General features: G+C 44.8%; 2 protein-coding genes across 2 annotated transcripts; both read right to left on the reverse strand.

Moving 5' to 3' along the window:
- Positions 1–900: 900 nt before the first annotated feature.
- Positions 901–2203, reverse strand: LOC128422658 (olfactory receptor 13H1-like). The gene has a single exon (XM_053406955.1). The coding sequence runs from the start codon at positions 2201–2203 to the stop codon at positions 1271–1273; it is 933 nt and encodes a 310-aa protein (XP_053262930.1). The 3' UTR covers positions 901–1270.
- A 5930-nt stretch (positions 2204–8133) lies between these two features.
- On the reverse strand, positions 8134–9066 carry LOC128421606 (olfactory receptor 13H1-like). Its single transcript, XM_053404584.1, has one exon. The coding sequence runs from the start codon at positions 9064–9066 to the stop codon at positions 8134–8136; it is 933 nt and encodes a 310-aa protein (XP_053260559.1).
- Between the last annotated feature and the right edge of the window lie 8836 nt (positions 9067–17902).

Genomic DNA, 17902 nt, shown 5'->3' on the forward strand with positions numbered 1-17902 from the left:
CCACTGTTCCCTGGGGGCCTGATGTGGCTGGAGGTGGACAGTGCCAGCCAGTTAACTTTGTAACACACATGGGAAACAGAAAGCGTAGATTAAAGGAGACCCCAGCTGGATATCTGAGAATCTGGAGATTTGGAAGATCTAAGTCAAGTCAATCATTCCAAATCAATTAGAGAAATAAAAATAGATCTATCAAACTGGGAAAGTTTAAATTTCTCAGGGGCAGGAAGAAGCTCTTTTACAAAAAAATAAAGATATTCTGTTTCTAATACTATTATATTAAACAGGAGTGTCAGGTGGTGATGTGGTTGCTTTTGCAGGTTTTTATTTGTGCAACTATTTACAGTGCAGAACCCCAAAGTTCATGTCCGTCTTAGTCACTTGCAGATTCCGGGAGTGGCCCCTTCTGGTTTCTCCCCCAGCATAAATACTTAGACACCCCAAATCTCTGCCTCCCCTCCTTACACTTCACCCCTCTGCTCAAACTGGGCGACGGAAAGGGAGTGCCTGTTTCCTGGCTGGCCAGGCTAGGTGAGGCGCTTGGGCTCTCAGTTGGCTTCCCCCTCCCCCCTCTGCTGCACTGGAGGTGTGGCTTTCCCCACCCTTGGACAAGGAGCTGCTCCTCAGAAGCCTTGGAGGCTCTCTGTATCCCCCTGCCTCCCTCCCCTGTCCCAATGGCACTCCCCGGACAATGAGTGACAAATGAATGAAAAATAGGAATATCTAAGTTTTTTAAGGGCGTGCAGGAAACTCAGAATTACATCAAAAGCATTCTGTCCACAAATATCAGGTGGTTTGATATTTCCTAACATATAATGCTATTACAACACAGCCATGCTCAGAATATAAAAAAATGGTTGCAAAATTTGCTGTCAACAAAAATAAAACAAAATGGTTCACCTGCTGAGATAAAAAAATCCCTATGCCATAAAAATAGGAGAGAACATACAGTTTTTAAAATGAAACTCTGTCACTCCAAACATTTATATGATTTGGAAAAGGTTTCAAATTAAGTCAAGTCCAGAGCTGTCACCTCTTGCTGCAGTTTCCTTCAATTCTGGATGTCGATGGGGGGGGACACTTCTAGGGGACATGAATCTCTGGGAGGGAAACTGGTTAACAGAACTGAGAGCTATAATGGAACAGGGCTGGTTAAATGTCATTATCAAAAAAATATGGGTGAAGGACATCATTTTCCCTCGAGTATCTTCAGATCACACCTATGCTAATAAAAGTAATTGAAAGCTATGGCCTTATCATCATGTTTTGATACTTATTCTGATATTTTCCTTCCAACCAGTTTCCAAAAGGCACCCTTCACATCCTTGTTTCTCAGGCTGTAGATCAAAGGGTTGAGCATAGGTGTCAAAACTCCATACATTAGAGATATGAGCTTGTCCTTTTCAGAAACTGATTTCCCTTGTGGCCTCAAGTACATGATCATGATTGTGCCATAGAAGACACTGACGACAACAAGGTGAGAGCTGCAGGTGGAAAAGGCTTTCTTGCGGCCCTGTGCTGAACGGATGCGCAGTACAGCCAGGGCTATGCGCCCATATGTCACAACTATGAAACCAAAGGGTGGTATTAGGAGAAAAAGGCTGGAAATTTGCATAAATAACTCACTGATATGTGTATCTGAGCAAGCCAATTTGAGGAATGACTGTAACTCACATGCAAAATGGTTGATGATGTGTCGGCCACAGAAGTCCCTAGGTTGCAACAGGACTGTGGCTACGGTGTTGAGGAAGCAAAGTGTTACAGAGACAGCCACCAGGGCTATGCAAACTCTCCAGCTCATGATCTGCATGTAGTATAAGGGTTGGCATATAGCCACCAAGCGGTCATATGCCATGATGGCCAGGATGATGCATTCTGTTGCGACAACTAACAAACCAATGTACATCTGCAGCAGGCATCTGGAGAAGGAAATTGTGGGCATGTAAATGAAGCAGTTGACCAAGATATTTGGAAGTGCATTGTTAGTAAGGATAAGGTCGAGTGATGAGAGGACACAAAGAAAGCAATACATGGGAGTATGAAGGTCAGGATCCTTTATACTCAGCAGGATAATAAGTCCATTCCCAAGCACACTAATGAGGTAGGCAATCAAGAGGAACCAAAAGAATACAGCCTGAACTCTGGGGTATTCGGATAATCCAATCAAGATGAACTCAGTCACCACAGTCTCATTTTCAGCAGCCATAACATTTTCCTGCAGGTTGAAAAGAATGAAGTATTTAGAAATATGTCACAGTGGGAGGTATGCAATTTTGGTCATCCCTAAAAAACTGCTCTATCCAAGACAGAAGACCTAGCCAAGACAAATGTATGGACCATGGGTGCCTATTTTGCTTTGCTTTGAGTTTTGAAGATATATGCTGTGTGTTGTTTTTCAATTTTTCTTGTGCTGTTTTTATGGTATATTGCCCTAAGAAACTTTCGTAGAAGGCAAGAAGATAACAATGACTGCTACGACTACTACTAAATAAAAAATTACTGAAATTCAAAACCCACATTAATGCACATCTAAGAAATCAAAAAGGTTATCTGGAACACCCAGATAGCCATTCCTTCTTCAGTAGATACCCTGTACAAAAAAAAAAAAAGAATTCTTGTGGAAGTCATAAACTCATCGACAAATATCTGAGCATGTGTTTAAAGGACAAAAAAAACCACCCACTGTGGAAATGCTTTGCCTCCACTGGCAGTCAGAAGTTGTAAACTTATAGTCTTATGTATAAGTGGCTCATTTCCCAAAATAAAATTTTAACACAAATTTCTCCCAACCTTTCAGTTCTCTTTAGTCAGGTAATCAAGAAAATAAAGAAAGAAGAATTGAGATTGGATTGCCATCTGAATTGTAGGTAGTCACACAAACCAGCTTGAATAGCTATGCCTCTGATTCTTCATCAGGCCAAGTGTTGGAAACAGTATGAATACTACTGAGAAGTCAAAGCATGGTCATCCCCTTTTCACTAAAATGCTTACCTGCTGGTACGTCTCCTAATGTTGATCTGAGAGGTTTATAACAATATGCTCTCCACAATACATCACAGACCCAGAACACAAAGAAATTGTAGCGGGAAAGTTGGTGTTAAGAGAGTGATGTTTGCGCAGAGGTGAATCCCACAAGTAATGGTATGTAATTGAACCCAGGGGGAACATACTTCACATTACCATTTTGGACTTTATTATTTCATAATCTAAATAAGACTATATTATGAACACTGTAGGAAGGAGGGAAATTATATGGTAAGCACCACCAGCATATTAGCAACATAAATTTATTTTTCTTCTGCCTCACTATTCTTTCTTCCAATCTTTCATTTGATGGAATGTATTCCCCTCACAATGGGATGCGGGTGGCGCTGTGGTCTAAACTACAGAGCCTAGGGCTTGCCAATCAGAAGGTCAGCGGTTCAAATCCCTGCGACGGGATGAGCTCCCGTTGTTCGGTCCCAGCTCCTGCCCACCTAGCAGTTCGAAAGCATGTCCAAGTTCAAGTAGATAAATAGGTACCGCTCCGGTGGGAAGTTAAACGATGTTTCCGTGCACTGCTCTGGTTCACCAGAAGCGGCTTAGTCATGCTGGCCACATGACCCGGAAGCTGTCTGAGGACTGATACGGAAGGAGGGGGGGTACCTTCCCTCATCCCTCCACCGGCCACCAAAGGGTCCGAGGCGCTGACCTCGACGGCTCCCAGCTTTGCCCTGACCCCTCAGCCCCCACACCGTTACACAAGCACCACACTATACCCCTGGCCTCATGAATAAAGTGGTTTTCCCTCCCTCTATACGGGCGAAATAAGCCCACCATCTTTCCTTAAGCTTCCCTCTCGCTCCATTTCTAACGTGGGTAGACCGTGTCAAATTGTATCCTCCATTCACTGTAATGGCCGCGCTTTATCCAATCAGAACCGTGCATTCGCCATGCAGAGCTAGCTCAGTGAGCTCCTGCACGCCTCATTTAACCTCTTGACAAGCTGCTGACGGCTCCCTGCTGGGAGAACAATGGAACCGAAACTCCTGAACTCCTGAAAGTGTCAAATTCTGCAACAATGTATCTATTTTGTTTCCGACTTCAATTATCAATATGGGAATAGACTGGAATGGACTGAAAACTTCTGAAATTCGTATAAAATCAACCATAGCACCGATTTCCTTGGTTCTGGTGTCAATTGACTCAGTTTCTTCTGGACTTTATGACACCTCCCCTGCCTCCATAATCCTTCAAGCAAGGAGTCATGTACACAGGAAGACCCTAATCCTGTCAGATCGTTCTGCCAAGCCCTTCCTCCGGGCAATGCCAGGTGGCAGACGGTGCATATCTGGACTATTGTTTTATCATCACCGGTACTCAGGAAGTGCTTATCTATGCATATCTCTCACTCTGCATACTACCTCCTCCCTTCCCTGAAATGCTAATGCGTGTAACCCCACCTTTCTGTAATATATTCATGATGTAATCCGTGAAACCCAACCTTCCCATAATGTATTCATGACGTTTCTTGCACTGTATTCTGGGACTTGGAGGGAACTTTTAAAAGTTGATGTCACCCCATTCTCGGGGTTCAATCTGGTCTTGAACCTGTTGCGCAATAAACCTTGGATCTCTGCATCTTGCTCCTGTCTCCGGCTGAGCTCATTTTCTTCCGCTAGGACCCGCGGACTTAGTCCGACGAGCCGGGTGGCTGAGCAGTCTCGCACCCGGAATTTACCGTAACAGGACAAACGCTGGCTCCCTCGGCCTACAAAGCGAGATGAGTGTGCAACCCCAGAGTCGTCCGCGACTGGACCTAATGGTCAGGGGTACCTTTACCTTTACCTATGCCCCTCACAAGCATACAATTCCTTTAAGAATCATTGACAAAATACAGTTTTTTATGTATGTATAGTTTTATTTTTATATTCTATCATAAGGAAGATAATCATAAACAAAAGTAATTATGGCTTCATTATAAGGATTATACAACCAACAAAGGAAATAAGTAAAAGAGAGAAATATACATTATCACATAAGATCTAAGTCTGACCTCTAGGCCCTGTGTCTTTTCACTGGATTATTATTGTCAGGGAACTGACATCGGAGCCAGAGGCGGAGGCAAGGCTCCCAAGTGATGCTGGAGAAGGGCCCAGCAGGGAGAGAGGCAGCTCATTGGCTGGGGAAGGAAATCAGCGTAACACCAGGGATAAAGGGGGACAGATGGGGGAATCGGCGAGGGGGCTCCAGGACTCCTCGCCGGAGACCAGCGGGGAGAGCACGGGTCCTCCGCTACCCACACCCACCCTGCGCAGAAGACTTCCGCGCAGGGAGAGTAGGCGTAGACTTGGCGTCAAAGAACTTCTTTGCTGGAAGAGGTTCAAGAAACGCCCACTGACGGATTCTGCTAGTGACTGAAACAGCCACGAAGTGAAGGGCTGTCCAGACAGAAAAGGTTTAACCAGGCAACCTAGCCAGGAGTGGCGGCAACTTACGCACGAGCAACCCCTTATAACCATTACAATTATCAAGCAGTAGATCGTCCTGAGATTATTACATTCTTAACAAAGTGTTGCAAAATAGCAGCGTTTGGGCTGAAAGAAAACTCCACGCAGTGAATGAAGAATAACAAAAGGTTTATTGCTTGGCTAGCCAGCAAGCTGACTCAGAGGAATCAGTTCTGAGCAAAGGGAGGGGCTTCTTCATATATACATTTCTGTTATCTCTTAAGGCACTACATATGCATAAAGGTAAAGGTAAAGGGGACCCCTGACCATTAGGTCCAGTTGTGACCAACTCTGGGGTTGCGTGCTCATCTCGCTTTATTGGCCAAGGGAGCCGGCGTACAGCTTCCGGGTCATGTGGCCAGCATGACTAAGCTACTTCTGGCGAACCAGACCAGCGCACGGAAATGCCGTTTACCTTCCCGCCGGAGCAGTACCTATTTATCTACTTGCACTTTGACGTGCTTTCGAACTGCTAGGTTGGCAGGAGCAGGGACCGAGCAATGGGAGCTCACCCCGTCGCGGGGATTCGAACCGCCGACCTTCTGATCAGCAAGTCCTAGGCTGTGTGGTTTAACCCATAGCGGCAAAAACCCTCCTATCCTAGGCTACATCGCCCTATTAGCATACTGTCAGCGCTGCCCAAGGTCCCAGCTCACACAAGACCAACGCTGCTTCTTCCTCAAGTAAAAAAGTCTTTATTGAAGTTCAGTTTCACTTCCAGACGCGCAGCGTGCAACGCTACGTCTATGCCTTAGACCATAGAAGTCCCATCTGAATCTCCTCCCCCCTGACACCAGCTTAAGATTCTAGCCTTACTCCACCTCTTCCTCTGTTCCTTCTTTCTCTGGGTCCTCCTGCTAGTCGGAGTCTCAGCCCTCCTAGATTCTTCTGACGCTGAGTCCGCCGACTCTTCTCCCCCCCTCCTTCGGGCTTTAGGACCTGGCTCCCAATCCGGGTTTTCTGCTGTCCCGCGCTCCTCCACATTTGAACTTGGCGCGCGCGCGCAGCCTCCCACCTTCCTTCTGACCGTTACACTTGTGTCACTGCTCCCTCTTTCGGGGAGGCTAGCTGGACCTGGCCTTCCCTCCGTTTCCCCACTTCCCGATGGGGGCGTGGTCACCCCTGACTCATCTTCTCTCCCCGCTGGAGGAGAAGCTGGTCCTGACTCATGTGACTCTTCCCCCCCACTGTGCTCTGGTGGGGGAACTGGTCCTGATCCTCCGCTACTCCCTTGGGAGTCCCCTCTGGTCCCTTGTTTATGGAGCGTCCCCCCGGGACCCCCCTCGCCCTTACCATAGGCGCCCCCTCCTGGGAATCTTCTGATTCGCTGGATAAGCTCATGGAATCTCTCGGGTCACTGTCATATTCCCCTACGCTCCCCTCTGATTCCTCTCCTCCGCTCTCTATTTGCTCTCTCCCCTGCTCTTCTGCTCCTGAGCCTCTGACACATACCATTTATGGTCTTTCCTTAATTGCATATACATTAAGCAAGCTCACAAAGAACTCTCTCTAAGCAGCACCTCGCTCCACGTGATCCCTTTGCATTCCTTTCCTTATATGGGTTTACTTTGAGGGAGTTTAGGACATGAAGCAAGGCACGTCTCCCTTTCTTATGCAGACACTCCGGAAAGGATAACAGCTCATGGTACAAAATTAGGATAGCCTGGCTTGAAGGTCTTTATCAAAAGTAGAGACATTTAAAAAATTCAGTTTTTCTGAAGCCTAATGAACTGATACTCCACACGCACACACACACACACACACACACACACACGTGTGTGGGTCTGGGGGTTATCCAGTGGTTGCCTTCTGAAAGCAGGCACTGGGAAGGAAGGTTGGGGCAGCTATCTCTGGCCACCTCTGCGGGCTGAGTAAACATGTTCTGCTCCTAGACATGAAAATAGAGCTGTGGGAGGAGTAAAGATGCTGGGGAATTCCAATAAGAACAAAAATGAAAACTGGTTTGCTTCCGTATATCAAAGCTAAGCATTCCTCAGGACAGACAACATTGGTCACATTGGAATATTTTGTTCAACAAAAGGACAACTTCACACTGCTCCTCCTCACCCGGCTTTCTCTTATACTGAATAAGCATATCTCTTTTTTCATGTGTTCCCAAGTTTTGAAGGCATAGTTAAGCTGGGAGGCTTTCCATAGAGCAGCAAAGGTGTCTGCCTGGTTGTCAGACTTGGGAACCTTCACAATTTTTATCACAGAAATTAGTTAGGCTGAACAGTAAAGGTTAATTTGCTTCAACTCTACAGTGAGCGTGTAATTTGTCCCACTGAGAGAGCCAGTGTGGTGTAGTGGTTAAGAGCGATGGACTGGTAATCTGGTGAGTCGGGTTCGCTTCCCCGCTACTCCACATGCAGCTGCTGGGTGACCTTGGGCTAGTCACACTTCTCTGAAGTCTCTCAGCCTCACTCACCTCACAGAGGGTTTGTTGTGGGGGAGGAAGGGAAAGGAGAATGTTAGCCACTTTGAGACTCCTTAAAGGGAGTGAAAGGCAGGATATCAAGTCCAAACTCCTCCTCCTCCTCCTCCTCCTCCTCCTCCTCCTCCTCCTCCTCCTCCTCCTCCTCTTCTTTACCACAACTTCCTCTTGTTATCAGAAATTGCCCACTATCAAATGCAATCCATTTGATACTTATTCTGACATTTTCCTTCCAGCCAGTTTCCAAAAGGCACCCTTCACATCCTTGTTTCTCAGGCTGTAGATCAAAGGGTTGAGCATAGGTGTCAAAGCTCCATATGCTACAGATATGAGCTTGTCCTTTTCAGAAACCGATTTCCCTTGTGGGTTCAAGTACATGATCATGATTGTGCCATAGAAGACACTGACAACAGCAAGGTGAGAGCTGCAGGTGGAAAAGGCTTTCTTGCGACCCTGTGCTGAACGGATGCGCAGTACAGCCAGGCCTATGCGCCCATATGTCACAACTATGAAACCAAAGGGAGGTATTAAAATAGAGATGCTGGCAGCTTGCATAAAGAGCTCACTAGCATGAATGTCAGAGCAAGCCAGTTTGAGGAACGACTCCAGCTCACATGCAAAATGATTGATGACATTTTGTCCACAGAAGTCAGTAGGCCGCAACAGTGCATTGATCAGAGTTATCAGGAAAGGAAAGCCCACAGATGCAGCCACGAGGCAAAGGCAAAATTTCCAGCTCATGATCTTCATGTAGTGCAAGGGCTGGCATATAGCCACAAAGCGGTCATATGCCATGAGCGCAAGCAGGACACACTCAGTGGAGACAAGTAATAGACCAATGTACATCTGGGACAGGCATCTGTAGAAGGAAATTGTCGGCCTGTAAATGAAGCAGTTGACCAAGACCTCTGGAACTGTATTGCTGATGAGGGCGATGTCTATAGAAGATAGAGCACACAGAAAGAAATACATGGGAGTATGAAGCCTGGGGTCCACAATGATTAGCATGATAATGAGGCCATTACCAAGAAAGCTAGTGAGGTAGACTACCAAGAGGAAGAAGAAGAAGATGGTTTGAGCTCTGGGGTATTCGGATAATCCAATCAAGATGAACTCTATCACCATAGTCTCATTTGCAAGTCCCATGGCAATCTCTTGCAGGGAAGAAAGGTCAATGTGTTTAGAAGCACAGACAGAGGTTTCTCTAAGAAGCATCCATCCCCTTGTAATCCAGCATAGAGCCAGGCATGTCCAAGCTCACGGGCTGCTTTCCAACTCATTTATGCACAATTAGATCCCACTGAAATCAGTCAGTGCTGCTGTTGGTTTGATAATTTATTATACTAGGGTTGTCATATTTCAAGAAATACGGGCACAAAAAGTTCTTGAGATTTTTTAGGGCCATCGCCTGATAGCCCCACCACCACCGCCAAGCCAGAGCCAGAGCCTGGGTCACCTGTGCCCGCACCAAAGCCTGAATCAGAGCACACACACCCCCACATTTTTTTAACCCCAAATCCAGGACATTTACTGTAAAATGTGAAATTTCCCCTTGGATGGGCATGTAGGACCCCGAAAAGAGGACATGTCCAGGAATTCCTAGGCAGATGGCAACCCTATATTATAACTACCTGACTTCCCAGCAGCACAGTTCCCACAGTTCCCATTTCTGGGAGGGGCAAAGCAGTGGGGAGGGCTGCAAACACTAGGGTTGCCATATTTCAAAAAGTTCTGAAACGGGATGCCCTATGTCTGGATTTCCCTGGCCATTGCAGATTTCCGCCCGGATGCTGTTTATGAGGGCCGAATGCCAGTTATGTCCAGGAAATTCCAGTCGTATGGCAACAATGAGTGAGCCAATCCTGCACTCCCAGTGCTGCGTTTGCATTGCACTGACTGCCCTTGCCACCTCTCCCTCTCACTCCTGGTAAGCACCAGGAACTCCACTGCCAGGAGGTCAGCCAAGATCCCCTTGAACAGCCCTGCCATCTGCTATGGAGAATGAAGTTGCAGAACTTGTCTGAAACCCTGGAAAGCCATTTTACTGAGGCAGATTGGTCAATGGTCTGACTCAGTACAGTAAAGCAGCTTTCTATGTACCTAAGGAACACTGAGATGTTGCGTTCACAAAGTAAAGGAAGGATATTTACTTGAGGCTGTTACGGCTAAAATCTGGGTGCGGGGCTACTCTGGCACCCAGCTCATCGGACTAAGTCCGTGGGTCCCTGCGGAAGAAAATGAGCTCAGCCGGACAGGAGCAAATTGCAGAAGATCCAAGTTTATTGCGCAACAGGTTCAAGGCAAGATTGAACAGCGAGAAAGGGGTGACATGAACTTTTGAAACTCCCCCCATGTCCCAGAATACAGTGCAAAATACATCCCAGTTACATCATGAATACATTAAGGAGAGGTTGGGTTACACCGGATTAACATATGGAGGAGTGAGGGGGGAATATGCAGAGCTGGAGATATGCGCAGATAAGCGCTTCCTGAGTGCTGGTGATGGGAAGACAATGGTCCATGTATGCATAGTCTGCCACCTGGCATTGCCCGGAGGAAAGGCTTGGCAGAGCACCTTACTTGAGGGATTATGGAGGACAGGGGAGGTGTCATAGAGTCCTAGAGAAATTGAGCAAATTGGCACGTTGATTTTCTATGGATTTTATAGATTTTAGTCCCTTTTGACATTGACAATTGGGAATAAATGGATATATTGTAGCGAAGAAGAAGGTGAAGAAGACATGCCCCCCCCCTTTCCGTAACAGTCCCCCATTCGGAGATAGATTTGCATTAAAGTTCTGTAAGAACTTGCAAATCTTTTCTCCGCACCCTAAATCTCGGTGAAGGTAGGGGTGCCCTGTGAGTGGGAATAGGCTTTAATGGAAAAGGAGGTGGGTTGAGCAGGGCAGCAAAGGAGGGAGCAACACGGACCAATACAATAATGTACGTGTATGTTATATAGATATGCACTAATAACTTGGTATCCACCGTACCAGATGTGTGGGTTTGTGCAAACCTGAAGGGGACTTGCAAGCCATGCCTCTTAAGGTCATTTGCAAGTATAGTAGTGCAGATAGCTGGATATAGGATATCACATAAAAGAACACCTGTTGTATTTTGTTCAATAGTGGTCTATGCTTTACATTTAGCAGGAAGGTCCACTACTGACTGAAAAAAATGCAGTTTGGTTTTTTTAGCTCCACCGTTTTTGTGTTCTCAGGTGCGAAGGTAGCTCTTCTGTGGTCTCACACCGGCATGGTGTCACAGTAGTGGCAATCCCTGGTGAATCCACTTAGGGCTTTCATATTAACCATGTTGCCTGGCACTCACCACAGCTGGCACAGGTTTGGACACGTCATGAGAGAAATGTCTTTGCCTTGGCCATTCTATGGGATTTTATTATTATAGGCTCTGGTCTTGCAGTCATGGGAAGTTGCTCACTTGCACTTTAAGGACCAAAAGCTAATTGCAGCCTGGATACACTTGCCCAATTCAAACAGAGTCCAATTTGAATTTATCTTGCCCCATGGTTCTCAACTTTTCAAACCAATCTGCTAAAGCAAAACCATTCTTAAGGGGCACTTGTCCAAATAAGTCAATTTAACTCTATAAGGGATTATTCCTGCTAAACCAAAGCATATACACCTTCCTGAGGCTTCTCCTTGGTAAAGTGAGTTTTACCACATTTCAAAATGGGTAGGGAAGTTGGCAGAGTGCCAGGTGAAACAACGAAATGTGGTTATAGATTTATCTAATTCTAAACATTGGACTACATAATAGCCTGGTCTGTTAAAAAGCATAAAATGTATGAGAATCCTCCACTGGGGTGTAAGGAATAAGACATTAAACATAAAACAATTACATACAAAATAGCCACAAATTTATTTCCCCCATTTGTGGAAATAACACACTGTCAGACACATTTCAACATTCCTACGTAATAACACATAATACAAAACAAACTAGTTAAGTATCAGTTGCATATCTTGAGACAATTGTGATATTTTAACGCATGTATCTTCTCAATGCCGGAGCACAGTCTTGAGGTTCAAAAGTGAGAAAATGTCCTTGCAATTCAACTCCTCCCCACTTTGTCAGCCCCACTCCCCCGGCAGTCTATATCCTTTGAAAGAGATAGCTGTGGCCACTTTGAAAACTTTGGTGTCTGTTGTTGTTGCAGGTCTTGTGGTGGCGAAGCTTTTCATTGGATCTGTAGTAACACATTTGTAGAAGTGATATCCTGTAGCAGGGAAGGGGCGAAAGGCAAAAAGGATGTCCTTCAGTTTCCGTGGGAAGCTGCGAATAATAAAAATCTTAGCGGATTAAGCATTTTATTCATTTCGATATTATTATCACATTTCCATATAATTACTGTTATTATCTGCTAAGTTTGTTTGCTTTCCTTCACTTTGGTTTTTCTTCTCCCTTCCATATTATTAAAAAAAAATTACTCCATATGTAGAGAAGGAGAACTGTAAAAAATACAAGGTTAAAATAATAATAAAACACACACACACACACACACACACACAATGACCTATGAGGAACCAAAAATAAATAAATGCTAAGACACACAATTTTAAGAAACCTGAAGTAACAATGAAAATAAAAGAGTGTTTCTTGATGTGACAATATCGGCTAGGATGTTAATAGCAAAATACTGGGAAATGACTTAATACCAAGAAAAAATGAATGACAATTTAAAGTTCTGCAAGTACCTTGAACTAGCCAAAATGACAGAATCAATAAGAAATGCTCAGGCAAAAGGTAAACAAATACCATTCCACAAATAATGTTTGGTTGTGCTTCGATTAATTTCATAGACATCATGGAAAAACGGATTAAATAAATGAAAACAGATTATTTGTAACTTAAAAGTGTCAAAGCCACAAAGAGATGGAAGTCACTAATATAGCAGGGATTCAGACTTGTTTCACAGAACAGAAAGAAAGTTGCTGTGGGAGAAAAGAAGGGACAAACACTTTGTTATCGGGGTTCACATGTCCTGTTAAAAGGGAAAATTATTTCATGTGAGAAGCCTGTCAGGAAATGCTGTTCCTAAAATGCACACAAAGTCTGTGATTTAAATCCCATTGAGGGGGAAATGCTTTGATATTTACCTGTGAAAAGAATTTGGCATGTTAAGATTTGAAACTTGGCAACCTCTTGACTTTGATGGTCCAGTACTTAAGGGTACATTAAGCGTGATTTCCCTCAATGGTTCCAAGTTTTACATAAGGAAATTTGGATAAGTTTCTCCCTGCAGCCCAAGCTCTCCAAACCTCCTCTCCCCCCTTACAGTTCCCCCTCCTTCCTCTCTCTCTCTTTTTCTTTTCCTTTTTTTTTTAGCTGATCTAGCCTCTGTGCATGTGCAGAGTTCATGTCTCAGCAAACCTTTTATACTATTGAAAATGTTGAATCTTTTGGCTAAATTACCATTTGAATAAAGGAAATGAAGGATAAGGAGTAGATTTTTAAAAATAGGGTTTGATTTAAAACAAAACAAGAAACTCTGCAATTCAAGCATTTACCAAAGCTAGAAATTTTCTAAGGGATCATGTTTCCTGCAGCCCAAGCAAGGGAGTGCTTCCTTTATTTACAGGAAAGGGCTATCATTTTGTGTGATTTCCCTCTGGTCATTCGCGGAACAATGCCACGCCCTTATATATGGGAAAAATGGCCAGAGTCAGAATTCATAGGATTTTTTAACATTCTAAGTCATTTCAGCCTTACCATTTGCAGACAAAAAATTTTCCTGCCCTTTATTTACAGGATTGGTCAAGGCCCATATGTATTTGTATGTGCTTAAACTTTGAATTGACTTTGAAGTCTGATTTTTAAATAGTAGACAAAATGATAAACACTGTAATCACTCAAATGCTTGATATTACCAGTTGTGCTTCAAAACATCACAGCTTCACCTCTCACCTTTTAAAACTAAAGAGCAAAGCTAGGCTGAATTTCAACTCCATCACCACACCAGAATTTAAGAATTACTCTCCAATGCTTGCGGACACATGTCCTTCCACACAGCCACAAATTGGGAGAGTTGAAAGGGACCCTGGGGTCATCTAGTCCAACCCTCCAAAATATAGGGTTCACAGCAAGATTTCACAGCAAGATTTGTACTACCAAAGAGACACACACATACTTATGTACACAGGCACTACTGGGGAAGAGAGCACAATCAATGCTCCTATCATGTACTAAGGAAGAGGAAAATAAAAGTACCCAGCTTTATGCAGAACCCTTTTAGCAGATCTTGAAGCTAGTTTGAGTGAGAGTTTACTTCCTTAGACTAAAGAATGCAAGTTCCTAGTGAAATGATATTTAAAGGAAGATTGAAGTGAACAGTTTTTCTAAGATAGGGAGAGGATCTTTTATTAAGCATAATTAAAACAGCCATAGATTTGATTTAAAGGGAATACAAAAGTGAACAATTTTTCCTGAACTTGCAGAGGAATAGTAAGCCTAATTTAGATTATTATTATTATTACTACTACTATTATTTTAATAACTACACATAGGAAAGTGAGATGCAGGGTACCTTTAGCAAAGAATGTGCCCCCCCTTTTGAAGGAAGCTTACTCAGGAGTCAATTCACTCGGCACGGAAGTAAGAAAGGGGGGGGGCCTGAAAGAGACTGAAACAAGTGGGAGAGGCATTTTCCAATAAGAAGCCAGGAAACCCTGGCTGATCTTAGAGACTGATATCAGGACTGGACTCTATAGATAGACAATTGTTGTCTATCAAAGCTTCTACCTTTTATTAACAATTTTCTTAGAAAGAACACCTATTTTCATAGGCATGTGCTTAATGAAATACAGACACTGCATTTTAGCTTGAGAGAGCAGTTGTGCTCAACTACGCTTTTGCAGCAGAAACATTAGGTTAACTTCACATTCCAAAATAGACTGTAGACTCACAATCTCAAAAGTTGCGGCAAAGCAAGAGGTGGGGTAAACATTTGCACCCTTCACTCTCAATTTGTCTTATTTAGGACTGATAAGGTCCAGCATGCCTTCCTTAGATTTAAAATTTTGAAGCAAGCTTGCAGTTTAAACTATGCACACTTAAGAAAGGCAGTCTGTCAGAGACAGAAGGAACACACATAACAGACAACATGTAAACATATATATTCTCATCCTTTAGTTGGTTATTGCAAGGAGTTGGGCCACTTCCTTTGGCTTCATTAAGTGAAATTAGTAGGAAGGTCCCACATGGTTTTAAGAGCCTCCTTGCCTCTTCAAACACCACCAGTTAACCAAACTGGCAGGGCTCACAATGCTTAGTTGACTGGGTACCCCTTTATATATGCATGTGTTGTTGTTGTTGCTTTTTTGTTGTTGTTTTTTCTTTTTTCTGGGATAGAGAAGGGAGAAAGAGAGGGGTTGATTTGGATCTGGGTAACTTGTACAGGGGGCTATTTAGGGTTTTTTCCTTTCCTTGTTGCTTGGCAACTTCCTAACAATTTAACGAGCTTCACCCACTCGGTTCCTTTTTCTATTCCTTTCCTATTTCCTATTTAATAACCTGGGGTCCTTTTCCACTCTGCCGATCCCGCCCAATTCCTCATGGGCTATCCCTCCTGGCAACCTCCTACCTATCGTCACAATCTCAGGAAAAGGTGCCCTACTGAACGCCCGCGCCGTGCGGTGCCAGATTGGGTGATCCCTGGATAGAGTTTTGAACCGAAAATCCCCCTTGCTTTTGGAAGCGGGCTCACGCACGATACACGTGTTACGTGGCACCGACCAGTGCGGCTGGGATTGAGACAGAAAGCAAGACCCCTTCCTGCCCCCTCTGTAAGGGCGCTCGGGAAGTTCGGAAGAAGAACTCCAGCCCCTTGCTTTCAACTGGGATGCCCGTTGCGGGGAGTCGGCTGTCTTTCCAAGCCGGGTCTCTCCGTCTTACTTTCGGGCTCCCAATTGGTGCGGCTGACTGGAGGGTTTGAGAGGAGAAAGAGATAGAGCTCAGAACCCCCCTTTTGGGTCGAGCAGCAGTCCACGGTCTCTCTCACCAATTGGACCAAGAGACAGGCGAGAAGGAGCGATAGAGAGGAGGGCAGAGAATTCAGTTGCCAGGAGATTCCACCCCCTTCCCACCAGTGCACTGGGTTTTTTCCTTTTCCTTATACTCACGTGTCTTCTATGATGATCCCGGGATCGATGAATAAGCCGGCTGGATCCCTCTTTGCTCCCCGGCTGAACTCCTGGGGCTTTTGATTACCGCCCAGAAGATGGCCGGGGGTCCAAAGGATCTTCCCAGGCAAAATAGCCCGGTGCCGGCTGAAGATTTCGGGGCCCCCGGTCAGCAACGCGGGAGAACCGCATGCCCCACGTTGGGCAGCCAACTGTTACGGCTAAAATCTGGGTGCGGGGCTACTCTGCCACCCAGCTCATCGGACTAAGTCCGTGGGTCCCTGCGGAAGAAAATGAGCTCAGCCGGACAGGAGCAAATTGCAGAAGATCCAAGTTTATTGCGCAACAGGTTCAAGGCAAGATTGAACAGCGAGAAAGGGGTGACATGAACTTTTGAAACTCCCCCCATGTCCCAGAATACAGTGCAAAATACATCCCAGTTACATCATGAATACATTAAGGAGAGGTTGGGTTACACCGGATTAACATATGGAGGAGGGAGGGGGGAATATGCAGAGCTGGAGATATGCGCAGATAAGCGCTTCCTGAGTGCCGGTGATGGGAAGACAATGGTCCATGTATGCATAGTCTGCCACCTGGCATTGCCCGGAGGAAAGGCTTGGCAGAGCACCTTACTTGAGGGATTATGGAGGACAGGGGAGGTGTCATAGAGTCCTAGAGAAATTGAGCAAATTGGCACGTTGATTTTCTATGGATTTTATAGATTTTAGTCCCTTTTGACATTGACAATTGGGAATAAATGGATATATTGTAGCGAAGAAGAAGGTGAAGAAGACATGCCCCCCCCCTTTCCGTAACAAGGCGTTCCCAAAGTAAAGGAAGGATTGAACTCTGATTAATAAGAAAACACACAGAGGCTTGAACCAGCAAGACTTTGGGAAGGGTGCGTATAATCGTGTCTCTCTGTGCTTGTCCCGTGTGCAGCCCCTGGCCCAGGTAGTTTTATCCACACAAAAAACTTTTTACAGAGTGTTCGTAAGAATCAATCAGATTTCTTCTGAGCATTTCCACAAACCCACTGGGGACAAGTTAAACTACTAAAAGTAATTAAGCACAGGGTAAACAAAAAACAGAACTACAAAGAAGAGCATCTGGCAACCCCAGAGGTGATAAACAATCAATACATATGATAAGGAGGATGGCCAGGAGGACAGCAATCATTATCACCTTCATGTGAGATCTGTTTCCTGGCCCTAAGATTAAGATCCTACATCAAAGAAACTTGCCCACTGTCTTTATCGCCCAGGATGCCTGCCTGGCGAAGCAACTGGCAGTGTATGTGACTGGTGAAGAGAGAGAAATGAAACAGGGATGCAGGGGTGTAGATTGATCAAGAATCATATCAAAATAGTTTAAACCCAGTCAACGCAATGCTTTCATTGCTGACACAGATGGCTTACTCTATACTTGTTATAATTCCTCATAGCAATCCCACCTGATCACTACATCTCTGGATATTTGCGCTCCTACACTGAGAGTCATGGAAAGGGGAGTCATTGTTAAATAGAAGTTGCTAGCTTTACACAGAATTGGGCAAGAGCAAAAATTGTATATAAAGTGTTGATAAAATGGCTACAAAACAACAACATTTAATCCCACAAAAAACATCAACATACAATTGAAATGTGAATAAAATTATTGAAACATAGTTGTCAGGGGCTAAGGAGCAGAAGCACAGGGGAGAGAGCAAATAGAGAGCGAAGGAGAGGAATCCGAGGGGAGCGTAGGGGAGTATGACAGTGACCCGAGAGATTCCATGAGCTTCTCCAGCGAATCAGAAGATTCCCAGAAGGGGGCGCCGATGGTAAGGACAAGGGGGG

This window comes from Podarcis raffonei, chromosome 10 (assembly GCF_027172205.1).
Source record: "Podarcis raffonei isolate rPodRaf1 chromosome 10, rPodRaf1.pri, whole genome shotgun sequence".
Classification (NCBI taxonomy): domain Eukaryota; kingdom Metazoa; phylum Chordata; class Lepidosauria; order Squamata; family Lacertidae; genus Podarcis; species Podarcis raffonei.

What these genes read in the sequence shown, in the direction of transcription:
- LOC128422658 (XM_053406955.1), bottom strand. Translation starts at nt 2,203, where the DNA reads ATGGCTGCTGAAAATGAGACTGTGGTGACTGAGTTCATCTTGATTGGA.
- LOC128421606 (XM_053404584.1), bottom strand. Translation starts at nt 9,066, where the DNA reads ATGGGACTTGCAAATGAGACTATGGTGATAGAGTTCATCTTGATTGGA.